Source organism: Neovison vison, chromosome 4, assembly GCF_020171115.1.
Source record: "Neovison vison isolate M4711 chromosome 4, ASM_NN_V1, whole genome shotgun sequence".
NCBI classification, from domain to species: domain Eukaryota; kingdom Metazoa; phylum Chordata; class Mammalia; order Carnivora; family Mustelidae; genus Neogale; species Neogale vison.
The window spans coordinates 41,812,322-41,829,052 of NC_058094.1; the positions used below are offsets into that span (position 1 = coordinate 41,812,322).

The 16,731-nt window shown below is 37.3% G+C and overlaps 1 protein-coding gene across 7 annotated transcripts in view; it reads right to left on the reverse strand.

The window, feature by feature from the left end:
* The window catches only part of DPY19L4 (dpy-19 like 4), a 69,430-nt gene that overhangs the window by 16,815 nt on the left and 35,884 nt on the right, over positions 1-16,731 (reverse strand). For all 7 annotated transcript variants that reach the window (XM_044245277.1, XM_044245275.1, XM_044245276.1 and 4 more), the window contains 7 exons: positions 15,371-15,502; positions 15,177-15,275; positions 14,558-14,631; positions 10,627-10,785; positions 9,163-9,282; positions 3,208-3,328; positions 1,529-1,585 (listed from right to left, as the gene is read on the reverse strand). In XM_044245277.1, the coding sequence (XP_044101212.1) occupies positions 1,529-1,585; positions 3,208-3,328; positions 9,163-9,282; positions 10,627-10,785; positions 14,558-14,631; positions 15,177-15,275; positions 15,371-15,502 (762 nt within the window). The remainder of the gene's footprint in view (positions 1-1,528; positions 1,586-3,207; positions 3,329-9,162; positions 9,283-10,626; positions 10,786-14,557; positions 14,632-15,176; positions 15,276-15,370; positions 15,503-16,731) is intronic.

The following is a 16,731-nucleotide window of genomic DNA, read 5'->3' on the forward strand; positions in this document are numbered from 1 at the left end:
GGTCTATGGGTCTATTTTTGTGCCACTGCCATACTGTTTTGATTACTACAGCTTTGTAACATAACATGAAGTCTGGAATTGTAAGACCTCCAATCTTGTTTTATAAGATTGCTTTGGCTAATTGGGGTCATTTGCAGTTCCATATAAATTTTAGGATTGTTTGTTATAATTCTGTTGGTATCTTGGAAAAATGCTGTTGGTATTTTGATAGAGATTGCACTAAATGTGTAGATTATTTTGGGTAGTATAAACATTTTAACAATATTTGTTTTTCCAACCCATGAGCAAGGAACGTCTTTCCATTTCTTTGCGTCATCTTCAATTTCTTTCGTCACTGTTTTATAGTTTTCAGAGTACAGGTCTTTCAGCTCTTTGGTTAGGCTTACTCCTAGGTATCTTGTTATTTTTGGTGTAATTGTACATGGGACTGTTTTCTTAATTTCTCTTTCTGCTGCTTCATTCATTATTGGTGTATAGAAACGCAATGGATTTCGGTATAGAGATTTTGTAGTCTATGATCTTATTGAATTCAATTATCGGTTCTAGCAGGTTTTTTCGTTTTTTTAAGATTTTATTTATTTATCTGAGACAGAGAGAGAGCAAGCATGAGCAGGGGAAGGGTAAAGTGGAGAGGGAGGGAAAGCAGACTCCCTGCTGAACACAAAGCCATACACAGGACTCAATCCCAGGACCCTGGGATCATGACCTGAGCTGAAGGCAGAGGCTTAACCAACTAAGCCACCCAGGCACCCCAGTTCTAGTAGATTTTTGGTGGAGTTTTTAGAGTTTTCTATATATATATATACTATAATGTCATCTGCAAACAGTAAAAATTTTACTTCTTCCTTACCAATTTGGATGTTTTTTTAATTCCTTTCTCTGGTCTGACTGCTATGGCTAGGACTTCCAACTTCCAGGACTATGTTGAATGTAAGTACAGAGAGTAGACACCCTTATCTTTTTCCTGATTTTAGAGGAAAACCTCTCAGTTTTTCATCATTGAGTATGATATTAGCTGTGGGTTTTTCATGCCAAAATACTTCTTAATAATATCACCTATTTATTCAGTAATTTCCTTTGACAATTATAAACTGAATTTTAAAAGCATTAGACACATGCATCACATGGCATTCCAAAAATGTCTCAGCAGGGCACCTGGGTGGTTCAATGGATTAAAGCCTCTGCCTTCAGCTCGGGTCATGATCCCAGGGTCCTGGGATCGAGCCCCACATCAGGCTCTTGGCTCGGTGGGAGGCCTGCTTCCTCCTCACTCTCTGTTTGCTTCTCTGCCTACTTGTGATCTCTGTCAAATAAATAAATAAAATCTTTAAAAAAAGAAGTCTTAGCTCTTTCTTTAATGTTCCTACTGATAAAAAATTAAGCATACTAATAGCACATTTTATGTTGTGAGAGTAGTGTCTCAACATAAATATGCTACACAGACATAAACTTATCAATACCTTGAAGTACATATTGAGTACTTGAGAAGCAAGTACATATTAATAATACAAAAATCTGATTTTCTTACCTCTTTCCATAAGCTGAGACCTATTATAGTGGGAACAGCCATACTCAGAATAAGAGCCTAAAACATTGAAAGAAAAATGATTATGGATAAATACATTTCAGGAAGTCTTAGACACTGACTCTATGACCAATGACAGATTCTTACAGTTGTAGAAATTTCAGTCAGAGAAACTGAAGTCAGTGTGGAATCTAGTTCACAGAGTGAGAACAGTGAAGACTAATGAATTTAAGACATAAAGTGAGACATAGATGTTTACTATATAAAGGCAGAACATAAAAAAGGGTAACATTTATACTATATTTCAAATAACAAATCAAGGGGCGCCTGGGAGGCTCAGTGATTAAAGCCTCTGCTTCAGCTCAGATCATGATCTCAGGGTCCTGAGATCCAGAAAGCATTGGGCTTTCTGCTCAGCGGGAAGCCTGCTTACCCCTCTCTTTCTCTGCCTGCCTCTCTGCCTACCTGTGATCTTTGTCTGTCAAATAAATAAATAAAATCTTTTTTTTAAAAAATCAATATTTGACACAGGAATTTAAATTTTAAGAGTTTACAAAGGACACTGAACTGTGCTACCTAAACAGCTATCAACAAAAAGATAATGAATTAACACAGGAAAAATAGACAGTATATATCAATAATTATGCTAAAATAAGAACATACAGGGGCACCTGGGTGACTCAGCGGGTTAAAGCCTCTACCTTCAGCTCAGGTCATGAACCCAGGATCCTGGGATTGAGCCCGGCATTGGGCTCTCTGCTCAGCGGGGAGTCTGCTCCCCCCCACCCCATCTCTGCTTCCCTCTCTGCCTGCTTGTGATCTCTCGCTGTCAAATAAATAAATAAAACATTTAAAAAAATAAATAAAATAAGAAAATATAAATTTCTCTGGAAAAAGACTGGCAAAACACAATATGACTATTACAGAAGATTATTAACTATCATCTCCTTGTCAAAACCTGTTCTTCTTCCATCGTCTCATGATAACCCCACAATCCGTAGTCTCACAAACTAGTGACCTAGGAAATATCTATGATTTCTCCTTCTTCTTTAGTCTCCATACTTAATGAAGCACCAAGTCTTATTAACCTTCTTTTACTATTTTTTTCACTCTAGTATAGCACAGTATTAAGTAAACGGTCTCTGGAGTCAGAAAAACCTAAGTATAAATCATGGTTTCCACATTTATAAGCCATGTGATCTTGGGCAAGTTATTTAACCAGTTTAAGCCTTAATTTTTTCATCTACAAAATACAGATAATAAAACTTGGCCATTAGGGTCTTTGTAAGCACTGAATAGCACATGCAATGTTTTATTTCATTGAGTGAACACTCAATATATTGAAGTTTTTATCACTTCCATCCACCACGTCCAGTACCTGGACAACAGCCTTCTTCTTGGCCTGTTTGTCACCCTTAAGTCTACCCTTCAAGAACTAAAAGCATGAACTGAGAGAAAATCTAAGTCTGACTCTCTCATGAGAGAGATGTATTTTACCTGTCTGCATTTAAATGCATTTACTTTATAATCAGAAATTATATTAAAAAAAAGTTTTTCACAAGATCTTTTAACCTCAAGTCATAATATGATTTACTCGTGCTATTTCAATTATATTCAATGTGCTTTCCATTTATATAACTGAAAGAGAAGCAAGTACTTAACCCAAAGTAACAATGACTCACCAACAATACTGGGTGTACAGTTCGTAATCGAAGCCACTTGAAAAGTGTCATCCAAAGTTCAGGAGAACATACACCAAATGCTGCTAACATGCACACATATGGAGTCCAGAGGTATTTCAAACTAGAAAAGACAAAAGGAGTAACATATGAAATATCCTGTGAACGTCATTACTATCTCATTTCTTTTTTTTTTTTTAGAGATTTTATTTTTTGAATTAATTTCTACACCCAACAATGGGCTCAAATCCTCACCCCCAAGATCAAGAGCCACATGCTCCACCAACTGAGCCAGCCATGTGCCCCCAATTTCTCTTTTCTGAGTTCTTTCCTGCTACCTGTGAAAATACCACAATGTTAAAGGAAAATGAAAATCTTAGCCTCCAAGTTTCAGCAACAAATTGTTATTCATTTCTTAAATAATTAAGAAGACATATAGGGTGGGGGGCGCCTGGGTGGCTCAGAGGGTTAAGCCTCTGCCTTTGGCTCAGGTCATGATCTCAGGGTCCTGGGATCGAGCCCTGCATCAGGATCTCTGCTTCACAGGGAGCCTGCTTCTCCCTCTCTCTGCCTACTTGTGATTTCTGTCAAATAAATAAATAAAATCTTTAAAAAAAAAAAAAGAAAAAGGTAGGTTATTAAAATGAGAATAAGAACACTGAGGTAGATGTAATGATACAGGTGTAATAAAATTGTACTCTTGGACAGAATATAAACTGCTACTATCCAATTTCAGAAGGTGATTGGGCAGAACCTGTAAAAGTTTTAAATATCCCAAGACACTCCCATTTCTAGTAAGATAGCCTACAGATATACTAGCGTGTAAGTGTATAAAGATATAAATACAAGTTTTTTAACTGCAATAATTTGTTTTAATAGCAAGAAAATTAGAAACCTGGCTGTCCTTCAGTAGGTATTAATTAAATAATTAATTATTATTATTCTTAATTATTAATTAATTATATAAAGCAAGGAATTGCCAAATTTCAGGTACTATATACTGTTACACTAGTTTCTTGGTGACAAAAAAATGTAGGGGTGGGGCGCCTGGGTTAAAGTCAGTGGGTTAAAGCCTCTGCCTTCGGCTCAGGTCACGATACCAGGGTCGTGGGATCGAGCCCCACATTGGGTTCTCTGCTCCACAGGGAGCCTGCTTTCTCCTCTCTCTCTCTGCCTGCCTCTCTGCCTACTTGTGATCTCTGTCAAATAAATAAGTAAAATCTTTATAAAAAAGAAAAGTAGGGGTACCTGGCTGGCTCAATCAGTGGAACATGAGGTTCTTAATCACAGGGTTTTAAGTTTGAGCCCCATGTTGGGTGTAGAGATTACTTCAAAATAAATCTTTACGGGTGCCTGGGTGGCACAGTTCATTAAGCATCTGGTTAAGTGTCTGATTCTTGGTTTTGGCTTGGGTTGTGATCTCAGGGTTGTGAGACTGAGCCCTGCATCGGGCTCCACTCATTGTGGAGTCTGGTTGAGATTCTCTCTCCCGCTGACCCTCCCGCTCATGCTCACACTCATGCTCGTCTCTCTTTCAAACAAATCTTTAAAATAAAAAAATAAATTAAAATAAATAAATCTCTTAAAAAATGACTACTACCTTGGACTTTAGAGAAGTAGTGGATGTATACAGAACACATGTTGCTAAAACAAAGAAACTACATTAGTTTTCTCTGGTCAACTAGTATCTCCTCCTAACTTCCTCATGGTTGCTATTCTTCAAGTCAGCCAAAATCAAAACTAGAGTCTGGCTTATAACTCCAGGAGACACCATTCACACTGAATTATACATATACAACATGTCCCGGAATATCAACTTTGTGTTCTAGAGATTAGACCATTATGTCCAATCCACTGATTTCTCTGTATCCATCTCATTTTATTGCAATAGCTGCTAATTAACATCTCTATCTTTTAAGTTTGTTTACTTCTTTTAGTAATCTCTACACCCAAGTGAGGCTCAAACTTATAGCCCTGAGATCAAAAGTCACATATTCTTCCAACTGAGCCAATCAGACACCCTAACATCTCTACCTTTAGTCTCCTTCAACCAAAGTCAAATGAATCTTCTTCAAACATAATTACAAGACACATTCTGTTAAAAAAAAATCTTTACTGGTTCCCCAGAATCTGCTGAAATAAATGAAAACTCATCTAAATGGGTGTCAGGAACCTCAAAAAATATGGTCTTGATTCACCTTTTCAGTTTTTCTCCTAGGACTTCCCGAAATATGATTAGTGTTCTAGCCAAAGTTTGCAGAACAAACTGTGTTTCCATTCCATAATGCACATAAGCTTCTCCCTCCTGACACAAGGGCACCCCTGTCTAGTGCTGCCTAATCATTTATACCCCTTTAAAATTTCTCTTTTGGCTTTTGAGTTGCAACTTTTCCTAGAGTCCCTCCATCACAGTCCTTACTGCTACTTACTAAGTTTCCAGTTACCAAATATTTTAGTTTTGGCCCTTTCCTCCAACTCCACTGCTACTCCCCTCTAGATTCTTTCTTTTTTTTTTTTTAAAGATTTTATTAATTTATTTGACAGAGAGAGATCACAAGTAGGCAGAGAGGCAGGCAGAGAGAGAGAGAGGAGGAAGCAGGCTCCCTGCAGAGCAGAGAGCCCGATGCGGAACTCGATCCCAGGACCCTGAGATCATGACCTGGGCCGAAGGCAGCGGCTTAACCCACTGAGCCACCCAGGCGCCCTCCCCTCTAGATTCTATTACGATTCTTAACTGGCTTATCTTCCTTTAATCTTTTTTCTGAAAACTCTTCTCAATCACTGTTGCCAGAGAGACCTTACTAAAAAGCAAATCTGATATAAAATTTCTACATAAACACTTCACTGGTCCCTGCTTATTTTCCTAGACATATTTCTTCCTTCCTTTCTTTCTTTTTTTTTGAGACAGAGAGAGAGACCGAGTGAGGGTTGGGGAGGGGCACAGGGAGGGAAATAAGCAAACTCCCCACTGAGCAGGGAGCCCAACATGGGGCTCAATCCCAGGACCCGGAGATCGTAACATGAGCCAAAAGCAGACACTTTGACTGACTGAGCCACCCAGACGCCCCCAGATGTATCTCTCACACTAACTTCACATTCATCTCACATTATTAGTTCCCAAAGAATACTATTCTGTCTAGATTATTACTTACATACACACACAAAGGCACATGAGAAAATGGACAGCCTGACCAGTCTCTATCTCTGAAGGCTGTCGTCCCATTTAGGAAATCTTCCTTAGGGGCACCTGGGTGGCTCAGTCGTTGGGTATCTGCCTTCGGCCTGGGTCATGATCCAAGGGTGCTGCAATCGATCCCAGCATCAGGCTCCCTGCTTGGCGGGAAGCCTGCTTCTCCCTCTCCCACACCCTCTACTTGTGTTCCCTCTCTTGCTGTGTTTCTGTCAAATAAATAAAATCTTAATAAATAAATAAATATATAAAGAGGAAATCTTCCTTAAACTGACTTCCTCTACCCACCCTCTACAATTGAGTTAGTACCTCTCCTCTGAGTGACCAAAGTACCCTTTGTATACCTTTCTCATAGTACTTCACTTTGCTCTAACTCTTGGTTCACTTACCTATGACAGGAACTCTGAAAAGAAAGAGTAGATTTTATATATCTTTAATCCCTACTCTCTACTTAGTAGAGTGCCTGACACCTTCTGGGTGACTGTGCATCTTATTTGTATGTATAGGTGATCTAGAGCATTATAAGCCTAGTGAGTAAATTAAAGAAGGGTGAATAACAGAATAATGCAGATTACATGTTCAGAAAAAGGATTTTGAATCTAAAATAGTAGACCTAACAATAAAAATGGTGGCAATAACAAAAAGTTTTTCTGCAGAAAGAAATAAAACTGAGAGAGTACAATGGGAGAAAAAAAAAAGGCAAACCATGGGCCAAAATTCTAGCACTACCAGGCAATGAAATGAGAATCAAAGCATGAATCACTTAGAATATTCATGGCTTAATACATTTCTTCATACCACTTATTAGGCATTATGGAATGCTAATTACTAGAGTGAACAACCATTCTTGCTTCATGTTTCAATAAAGAGATTCCCACTAGTCATGGGTTTGGCAGTCTGATAAAGTCTTATGTTGTCTTATAAGAAAATGTTTGTAAGTGCATAAAATATATAGGCTTACAAAGGAAACCAATTATATTGAAATATTGATATCAAATAATAAATTCCTATACAGTACTACTTAATACATTAAATGCAGATCTAATAAAAACTGTAACTTTGAAGTTATGATGTGTTAAAACAGTACTTCAAAATAAAAAATTAATAAGAAAATAGCTAAGCTTTCTGTTGAGGAAACACCAACAGCACACCATGGGTGCTATAATGACTGAGATTCAGTATCTATATTCATAATTAATGGGAATTTAACTTGCAAAATCTTATACTAGGATCAATCCTCTTCATCTCTCCCTACTTCTCCTCCTATCCCTTCACCTCAGTACCTTAACGGCTCCTCCTCATGGCAGTGATTTATCTGATTTGTGTGCAAGAGAAAGAGTTGAGCATACCCAGCTCAAACATTTCTAGGCTTCCATATTTTCTATCTTCCTTTTGCAAGGTGGGTGTAGATAGGGGCATAAACTTACCAAGGCTCTGCCCATTGAAAAGAGATGGCCTGAAGTTTGAGGACTAAGCTCAGTTTGGTGTGGGAAATAGTAGAGCCCTTGGTCACACATGAAGTGTTTGCCAATGCAACCTTTATCAAAATCAGAATCATGCAGATGATCAAATATATTTCTCACAAATATCTGGTCTTTGTAAGGCTTCTGGCTCACAGCTCCCCAAACTCTTGGAATTCCTAAGTGATGAAATTGGGAGGATGGCTTTTGTCATTAATGGTAACTTTTGGAAGGTACCAAAGGATGGGGTCAGCTGCCAGTGAAGCCAACCATGTGATTAGGGGGTTGAAACTCTCAGTCCCACCCCAAACCTCTGGGGAGGGAAGAGGGCCTAAAGTTTGAGTTCAATCACCAATGGTCAATGATTTAATCAATCGTGCCTATGTAATGAGGCTTCCATAAAAATCCAAAAGGACAGCGTTCGGAGAACTTCTGGGTTGGTGACCACATGGAGACCGGGAGAGAGTGGCATGCGTAGAGAGGTAAAGGGAGCTCCGTACCCCTTCCTACAAACCTTGCCCTATGCCTATCTTCCATCTGGCTGTTCCTGAGTTCTATCATTTTATAATAAATTGGTGATCTTACTAGTAAGTAAAATATTTCTTTGAGTTCTGTGAGTCGCTCTAGCAAATTAATTGAACCCAAGGAGAGGGTCTTGGGAAGTTCTGATTTGGTCTGAAGCACAGGTAATAACCTGGGTTTGCAACTGGAACCTGAAGGTGGGGTATAGAATCTTGTAGTACTGAACCCTTGGACTGTGGAATCTGATGCTATGTCCAGGCGGAGAGTGCCAGAATTAAGTCAAACTGTAGGACACTCAGTTGGTGCCTGAACAATGGCTTGTTGTTGGTATGGGGAAAGCCCTTTCTCCAACTGAAACTGGGTGTTCAAAATCATTTTATACTCATGTCTTATTTTTCATCTGAGTCCAAACTTCAAAGAAAAGGGTATCATTTCTTGAACCCTTAGCCTCACAGCATCATTTATTCTACTTCACTTGTCCAAGTTGTATTTTTTTGTGTGTGTGATTAGTATTTGTTGCTTTCATTAGGCCATAAGTCACATATGGGTCACCACAGTAACTCCAGTGCCTAGTACAATGCCTGGCCCTTGGAAGACATTCAATAGTTTTTGAACAAATGAGTGAATAAGTAAATGTCTGTTCTTTGTACTACAACAACCTCCATAAACTCCAGTTAGCTTAGAAAGTCTGTAGATTTTGAGTTTTTATAGTTTCATAAATAACTTACTAACATTAGAAAGAATAAAATGTTGTAAAAACAAATAGACCCAATAAAGTACACTTACCCTTCTATAACCATTGCAAGAGAGCCCAATAAAATGGTGTGAATCACATGATAAATTATTTCTGGCCTTCCTCCAATTCGTCCATCTTCAAGAGTAATAGTTTCTTTCAAGGACTTACCACTACACAAAGGAAAAATGTTTTTTTACTATTTTGAAAATATATATTTGAAAAATCAAAGATCTTAAGTTTCTTCATTAAAAAAATATAGGTGGTCCTTGAAATTTCAAAGTATATTCTTTTAGTCAAATATCTAACTTACACATCTCCAAGTCTCTGAAATGGTTTCTAGAACACGAAGATAATGGAGTCTGTGAAGACTAAACATGAAAAGTTCAGGAAATATGACAAAAAAGATTTTTAGGGGGCTCCTGGGTGGTTCTGTCAATTAAGCAGCTGACTCTTGATTTCAACTCAGGTCATGGTCTCAGGTCTTGGGATCAAGCCCAGCCTGGGGCTCCATGCTCAAAGGGGAGTCTGTTTTAAGACTCTATCTCCCTCTACCCCCGCTCATTTGTGCTCTCTTTCTCAAATAAATAAATCCTTTTTTTTTTTAAGACTTTATCTATTTATTGGAGAGAGAGAGAGACAGCAAGAGAGGGAACACAAACAAGGGGAGTGGGAGAGGGAGAAGTAGGCTTCGCACAAAGCAGGGAGCAGGAAGCCCAGCACAGGGCTCCATCCCAGGACCCTGGGATCACAACCTGAGCCAAAGGCAGACGCTCAACAACTGAGCCAGGCGTCCCTCAAATAATAAATCTTTAAAAAAAAAAAAAAAAAGATTATTAGGTTTTTTTTCCAAGATCAATTATCACTCAACTAGTGGTTACTAAATCAAAATATTTAAATCATAATTTGAATAGCTAAGTTCTCAAAATTAAAATACTACACACAACCTACTTTTAAACATGACAGAAATATTTTGGAATTCTTGGGCGCCTGGGTGGCTCAGTGGGTTAGGCTGCTGCCTTCGGCTCAGGTCATGATCTCGGGGTCCTGGGATCGAGTCCCGCATCGGGCTCTCCGCTCAGCGGGGAGCCTGCTTCCCTCTCTCTCTCTCTGCCTGCCTCTCTACTTGTGATCTCTGTCTGTCAAATATACAAATAAAATCTTTAAAAAAAAAAAAAAATTTTGGAATTCTTCCTAATTTAAAATCACTTATACTACTAGCTTCATTTAAGTTATACACAAGAAAATTATTCTTACATTAAGTAAAACTATGACTAAATTAGTAAATAAGTCTGTAACAATTTAACTGAGTATTAATCCTACATTAAATTTGGACATTATATATTTAGATGTATATATAAATTTGAATTTTATCTGGATGATATTTTAGATATTGATAACGAGAATGAATCTAGAAACTCTAAAACAAATACAAATATTGGAAGGATATTAAAAATAATTTATTTATTTCCATAATGTATTAGTTAGCAATGTGACTGATTCTCATTGGTACTTACCCAATTCTCCTAAAAATAACTTGCATCATAGAAAGAAAACAAATAATTAACACTAAAATATAGAAAGGTAATAAAGAAGACTGTGTCAATCGCAAAAAAAAATCTTGAGATGGTGCCTGCAGGGATTCTTGACATAGGAGCCAATTCATTGTAAAATTCCTACAGAAAACAAAAAGCATGGTATTAAAATCACAGATGGTATACCCTATTGTACATAAAAGTATTTTTTATCTCAATAAAAACTAAGACAAGACACATTTCTTAATCTATTCACTTGTAACAGCAAAGTGTGACTCTCTCTATATAAAGATAATAGCATCAGCAATTTGCTCCTCAACAAATTGCCCCAATAAATGTAAAACTGCTACTTCTTATTACCCAGTAATATGATCATCTCTAGAACCCAAAATGGTTTCAGTAAGTTTAACTTTCTATTTTTATCTGCAAGACAACAAAAAATTCAGCCATCCAACCTCCATATCTGCAGTGTCCAATACGATAGCTACTAGGTACAATGTAGCTATTAGCACTTGAAATGTGGCCAGTACAAATGGATATACTTTAAGTACAAAATACACCCTGGATTTCAAACATAAAAAAGAATGAAATGGACTAAAGAATATAAAATAGCTCATTAATAAATTTTATACTGATTATATATTAAAATAATATTTTAATTATATAAAATAAAATAATTTTAATATATTGGATTAAATAAAATATATTATTAAAATTAAATTCCTTTGTCTCTTTTTACTTTTATAAATATGGCTACTAGAAAATTACACATGTGACTCATGTTATATTATTACTAAACAGTCTTGTTTTATATGGATGAAAGTAATTCAACTAGGACCCATTTTGAAGAGTAATTTAATTACTAAGACAGAAATCATAAAATTCTAGGGGCACCTGGGTGGCTCAGTGGGTTAAGCCTCTGCCTTCGGCCCAGGTCACGATCCCAGGGTCCTGGAATGGAGCCCCGCGTCGGGCTCTCTGCTCAGTGGGGAGCCTGCTTACCTTCCTCTCTCTCTACCTGCCTCTCTGCCTACTTGTGATTTCTGTCTGTCAAATAAGTAAATAAAATCTTTAAAAAAAAAAAGAAATCATAAAATTCTAGACATAAAATTCTAGACATTTTGAGTTATAAGACTCAGGATACACTTTTTTTGACCCTAAGCTAAAGGTGATCAATAAGACTCTTAGTTATATGTGAATTTATCTGCATTCTCACACCTGATCCATCTCCAACATCCATTTTATCCTTAATCCCTAGCCTGAGAAGGGAGATTAGATATGGAATGATCTCCAGAAGAGCTCTTGGATGGACTGTGAATGCCTGAATCCCAGATCACTGGGTTTAGAAAAAAGTTAGTTTCACCATGTGTCAAGCAGTAATACAGCTGTATCAAAGAAACTGCCTTTAAAATGTTTTGTACATATGATCATATGATGAATCACATTTTTTGTCTACCTACTAAAGTTACCAGTTCTATAAGATCCAATTCAAATCCCAATATAGTGAATATTCTTCCCATATCCCCCAGTCTCACTCGTTCCTTCCCATATCCCCATGGCACTTTACTTATCCCTCTGTTATAGTGCTTAATGCAACTTGCTAGTTTAAAATTATAGTCATTTTTGTCTCTCCCAGAATACCTGGCCTAGTATTCTGCACATCCAATAAATACATACTAACATTTCTTTAGTGGTTCTTGAAAGTCTGTCTCAACAGAAATGTTTCCTGAAATTCCGGTGAACTACAAATCCTAATAACCAGTGGGCACATTTAAGCATAAGGCATTAACTGTTTATACCACTCATGCCATTAACAGTATAAAAACTAACTAATCAGGGCACCTGGATGGCTCAGTGGGTTGGGCCTCTGCCTTTGGCTAGGGTTAGATCTCAGGGTCCTGGGATCGAGTCCTGCATCAGGCTCTCTGCTCAGTGGAGAGCCTGCTTCCCCCCTCTCTCTGCCTGCCTGTTTGCTTACTTGTGATTTATCTGTGTGTCAAATAAATAAATGAAATCTTTAAAAAAAAACAAAAAAAACTAACTAATGAGATGTCAATATTCTTAAGGACAGACATGCCTTATTCTTAAAACACCTAGTGTATTACACTGTGAGGCAAATCTAGTACCTGACATGCTGAGCAAAGAAGCACAACATAACATCAACTAAGAAATGCTAGACAAATGCTAGACAAATGCTACTCCTATGTGCATTCTAGAGTCTTAAAGATTAAAGAGAAAGTCAGGGGAAAGGCCATCAATTATGGAGTTCTATTACCAATTTTTCCTACTTGCCTGGTAAATATCAGGCCTATATATACACGTAAAAAAGATATGGTCCCTCCCTGTCCTTTTGGAACACGTGGCCTCCTAAAGGATCCTTTTACCCCAGTAGATACCTATATATGACTTACACTTCAGAAGATTTCTCCAGTGTTTCAACACATTGTTGTGATACATCACAACATGAAATTCCATGCACAGCATCTAAAATCCCATGTAATCACAGCAAATGACAATAAGGTTCTAAGGTATATTATATGAACCAGAAAAATGTGTATTTAAATATATATTTTGTTATGCAAGTGGACACTATCACACATTATCACTTTCGATTTAATTATTATTTTTTAAGATATTTATTTATTTATTTGACAGAGAGTGAGTGAGTGAGTGAGAGAGAGCACACACAGGCAGAGAGGAGAAACAGATTCTCCACTGAGCAGGAGCCTGATACAGGGCTTGACCCCAGTACCCTGGGATCAGGACCCAGGCTGAAGGCAAATGTTTAACTGACTGAGCCACCCAGGGGCCCCTCACTTCCAATTTAAAAAGTGCATTTAACTAACAAAAAGCACATTACTCGAATTTCAAAAGTCTGCTTCTAGGGGTGCCTGAGTGGATCAGTTGGTTAAAAAGTCAGCTTCCAATGTAATCCACTAATATGACCCCCAAATGAGATTCTTTACTATGGAATAGATATCTTACTGCCCACCCCTTTTTAATGCAAGCATTTTACTGATGTAGTGGTTAAAATTACATTGGTTTTGGGGTGCGTGGGTGGCTCAGTCAGCTAAGCATTTGCCTTGGGCTCAGGGTCCTGGGATTGAGTCCCACATTGGGCTCTCCACTCTGCAGCAAGTCTGCTTCTCCCACTCCTCCTGTGATCTCTCACTTCCGCTCACTCTCAAATAAATAAGTAAAATCTTTTTTAAAAAATTACATTGGTTTTTAAATTCATTTAAATCTTTAATTTATTCTGACTTCAGACTGTATCATTGTTCCACATCAAGGGAGAAAGTAGCCTTAAAACACTGTGATACTATTAAGGCTTAAGTACATCTAACTTATAAAACACCTAAATGAGATTTTATTTATTTATTTGAGAGAGAGAATGAGACAGAGCTTGAGAGGGGAGAAGGTCAGAGGAAGAAGCAGACTCCCCATGGAGCTGGGAGCCCAATGCGGGACTCAATCCCGGGACTGAAGGATCATGACCTGAGCCGAAGGCAGTTGCTGACCCAACTGAGCCACCCAGGCGCCCCTAAATGAAATTTTCTTAAAAAGAGAAAACATATTAATGCTATATTTCCTCTAGATATTGTAATATGCTAAATTATTTATTTTCTAAGTGGTACTACTCCTTGGATTTTTTTTGTTCCTTATCTTTTTTAAGATTTTATTTATTTATTTGACAGAGAGAGATCACAAGTAGGCAGAGAGGCAGGCAGAGAGAGAGAGGGAAGCAGGCTCCCTGCTGAGCAGAGAGCCCGATGCTGGACTCGGTCCCAGGACCCTGAGATCATGACCTGAGCCAAAGGCAGAGGCTTTAACCCACTGAGCCACCCAGGCACCCTGCTCTTTATCCTCTATGTCATACAGAGTTAGGTAAATTTATATATAATCTAAAACTTACTTAGTCATATTTAGTCCAAATTTTACTTCAAGGAATTTCAGCATGTGCCCATTTTCTTTGTGTGGGACAAACATCTGGAAGAAAAAAGGACAGTTACAACAAAGAACTATTAGCTAGGCTCACAGCAATATGTTTCTACCTAGAAATAGAAAACACAGCAAGACTATAAAATAAAAACTACAAACTAAAAATGAATTAAATAATACTTGGTATAACAACTAAGCCAGGAGATCTAGTGACCTAAGTCAATCAAATTACTTTATAGTTAATGGTAAAACTATAATGGGATAGTAAGATTTCCACTTATCCTGCATGACTTAAGTCACTTACCCACTCTTTTCAAAACTTTTACTCATCTCAATTTACTTAATTACTTAATGTTAGTTAATTGGGTAATGGTGACATTTTAAATTAAAAGGAAAATAAAGTGTATCTTTTAAGTATATCTAGAAAAGAATTAGAATCCTATTTTCCCTATAAATATGATCATTGTTCAACTCAAAATTTTACTGTACAAACTCTATTATTATGCTATCTCATTATTCTTACTAAAATTTAGCCCAGCATATTTCATTATTCAACTTGACCTACTACATGAATCTCACATGCAGTTATTTACCTTCATTATAATGTTCAGTGTCACTGTCAGAGTACACACCAAGTAAAACTTAATCACTTTCATTATTTTAGCTATAAAAGTTCCCTTCTTCACATTCAGCTGTGAGGGAGAAATCATAAACAAAGAAGTGAGGTATGAAAAATTAACAATTAAAAGATTCACTGCAAGAATGATAAAAAGGCAATTCTCTTTACCTGAAGGCACTTAGCAAGCATTAAGGCTACTACTAAACTCAATAAAGGAGACACCAATAAAGCTGAATTCTCAAACTGCAGTAAATATCCCAGAAAGAGAGAAAATATATAGATTTTATAAACTTCATGAACCTGTTGGGACAAAATAAGATAAATGAGAATAAAATGAATTTTACTGTACATCTTCTCATTAGTTTCAGTTAGAATAGATTTGATTCCAATTATAAAATCAATGCTCAACTATAATTTAGGAAGTATCCTACAAACGTTCAACCTGTATTTTTAATGTTATAGTATATAATGAATTTATTACTTTCTCAGAAAAAACTCTCATAAGCAAAGTAAAAAGCTTTAAAACCACGGACATCTTAATCATCCTGAATGAACCTGCTTTCACCTTGATTTAATTTTACTTTGCTTGCCCTGTTATTAAAATCCATCTATACAACATCAAACTGCAAAAATCAAAAGTCACAATCTTTAGAAGCAGTTCCGAAAACCTACCTAATGAAAATCTACTGCCATAAAATCTAACACCAGAGACAAGTACTTTTAGATTTGGTCCATTTAACAATAAGCATAAGAAAGCTAAATTCAATGTCCTAATAGAAGATCTCCCAGGAAAGTCACACGTCTTAGAAAATATCTTTTCTAGGGCGCCTGGGTGGCTCAGTGGGTTAAGCCACTGCCTTTGACTCAGGTCATGATCCCAGGGTCCTGGGATCAAGTCCCACATTGGGCTCTCTGCTCAGCAGGGAGCCTGCTTCCTCCTCTCTCTCTCTGCTTGCCTCTCTGCCTACATGTAATCTCTCTCTGTCAAATAAATAAATAAAATCTTTAAAAAAAAAAGAAAATATCTTTTCTAAAATTCAGTAATATAGTAATTTAACCTATCATAAGATTAATTCCTTTTGGAAAAGGAAAACTAAGACAAAATATAGGCATTAGTTGGGGGGAGGTGGAATCGAAGGCAGAGTGCTGAAGGTAAGGGAAAAAAAAAAAAAAAAAAAGAGGGGCGCCTGGGTGGCTCAGTGGGTTAAAGCCTCTGCCTTCGGCTCCGGTCATGATCCCGGGGTCCTGGGATTGAGCCCCGCATCGGGCTCTCTGCTCACGGGGAGCCTGCTTCCTCCTCTCTCTCTTTCTCTCTCTACCTACTTGTGATCTCTGTCTGTCAAATAAATAAATAAAACCTTAAAAAAAAAAAAAGAAAGAAAGAAAAGGAAAACAGAATGAACAATATCCCTAAGAGGCCAGAGCCATTAGGAAAAGAAATACCTTACTGCTGGAAGGCTGAAGCAATGACTGGGAGAGACCACAATGGGATCTTCTGAGTGCTGAAAATTTTCTTTCTTTTTTTAAAG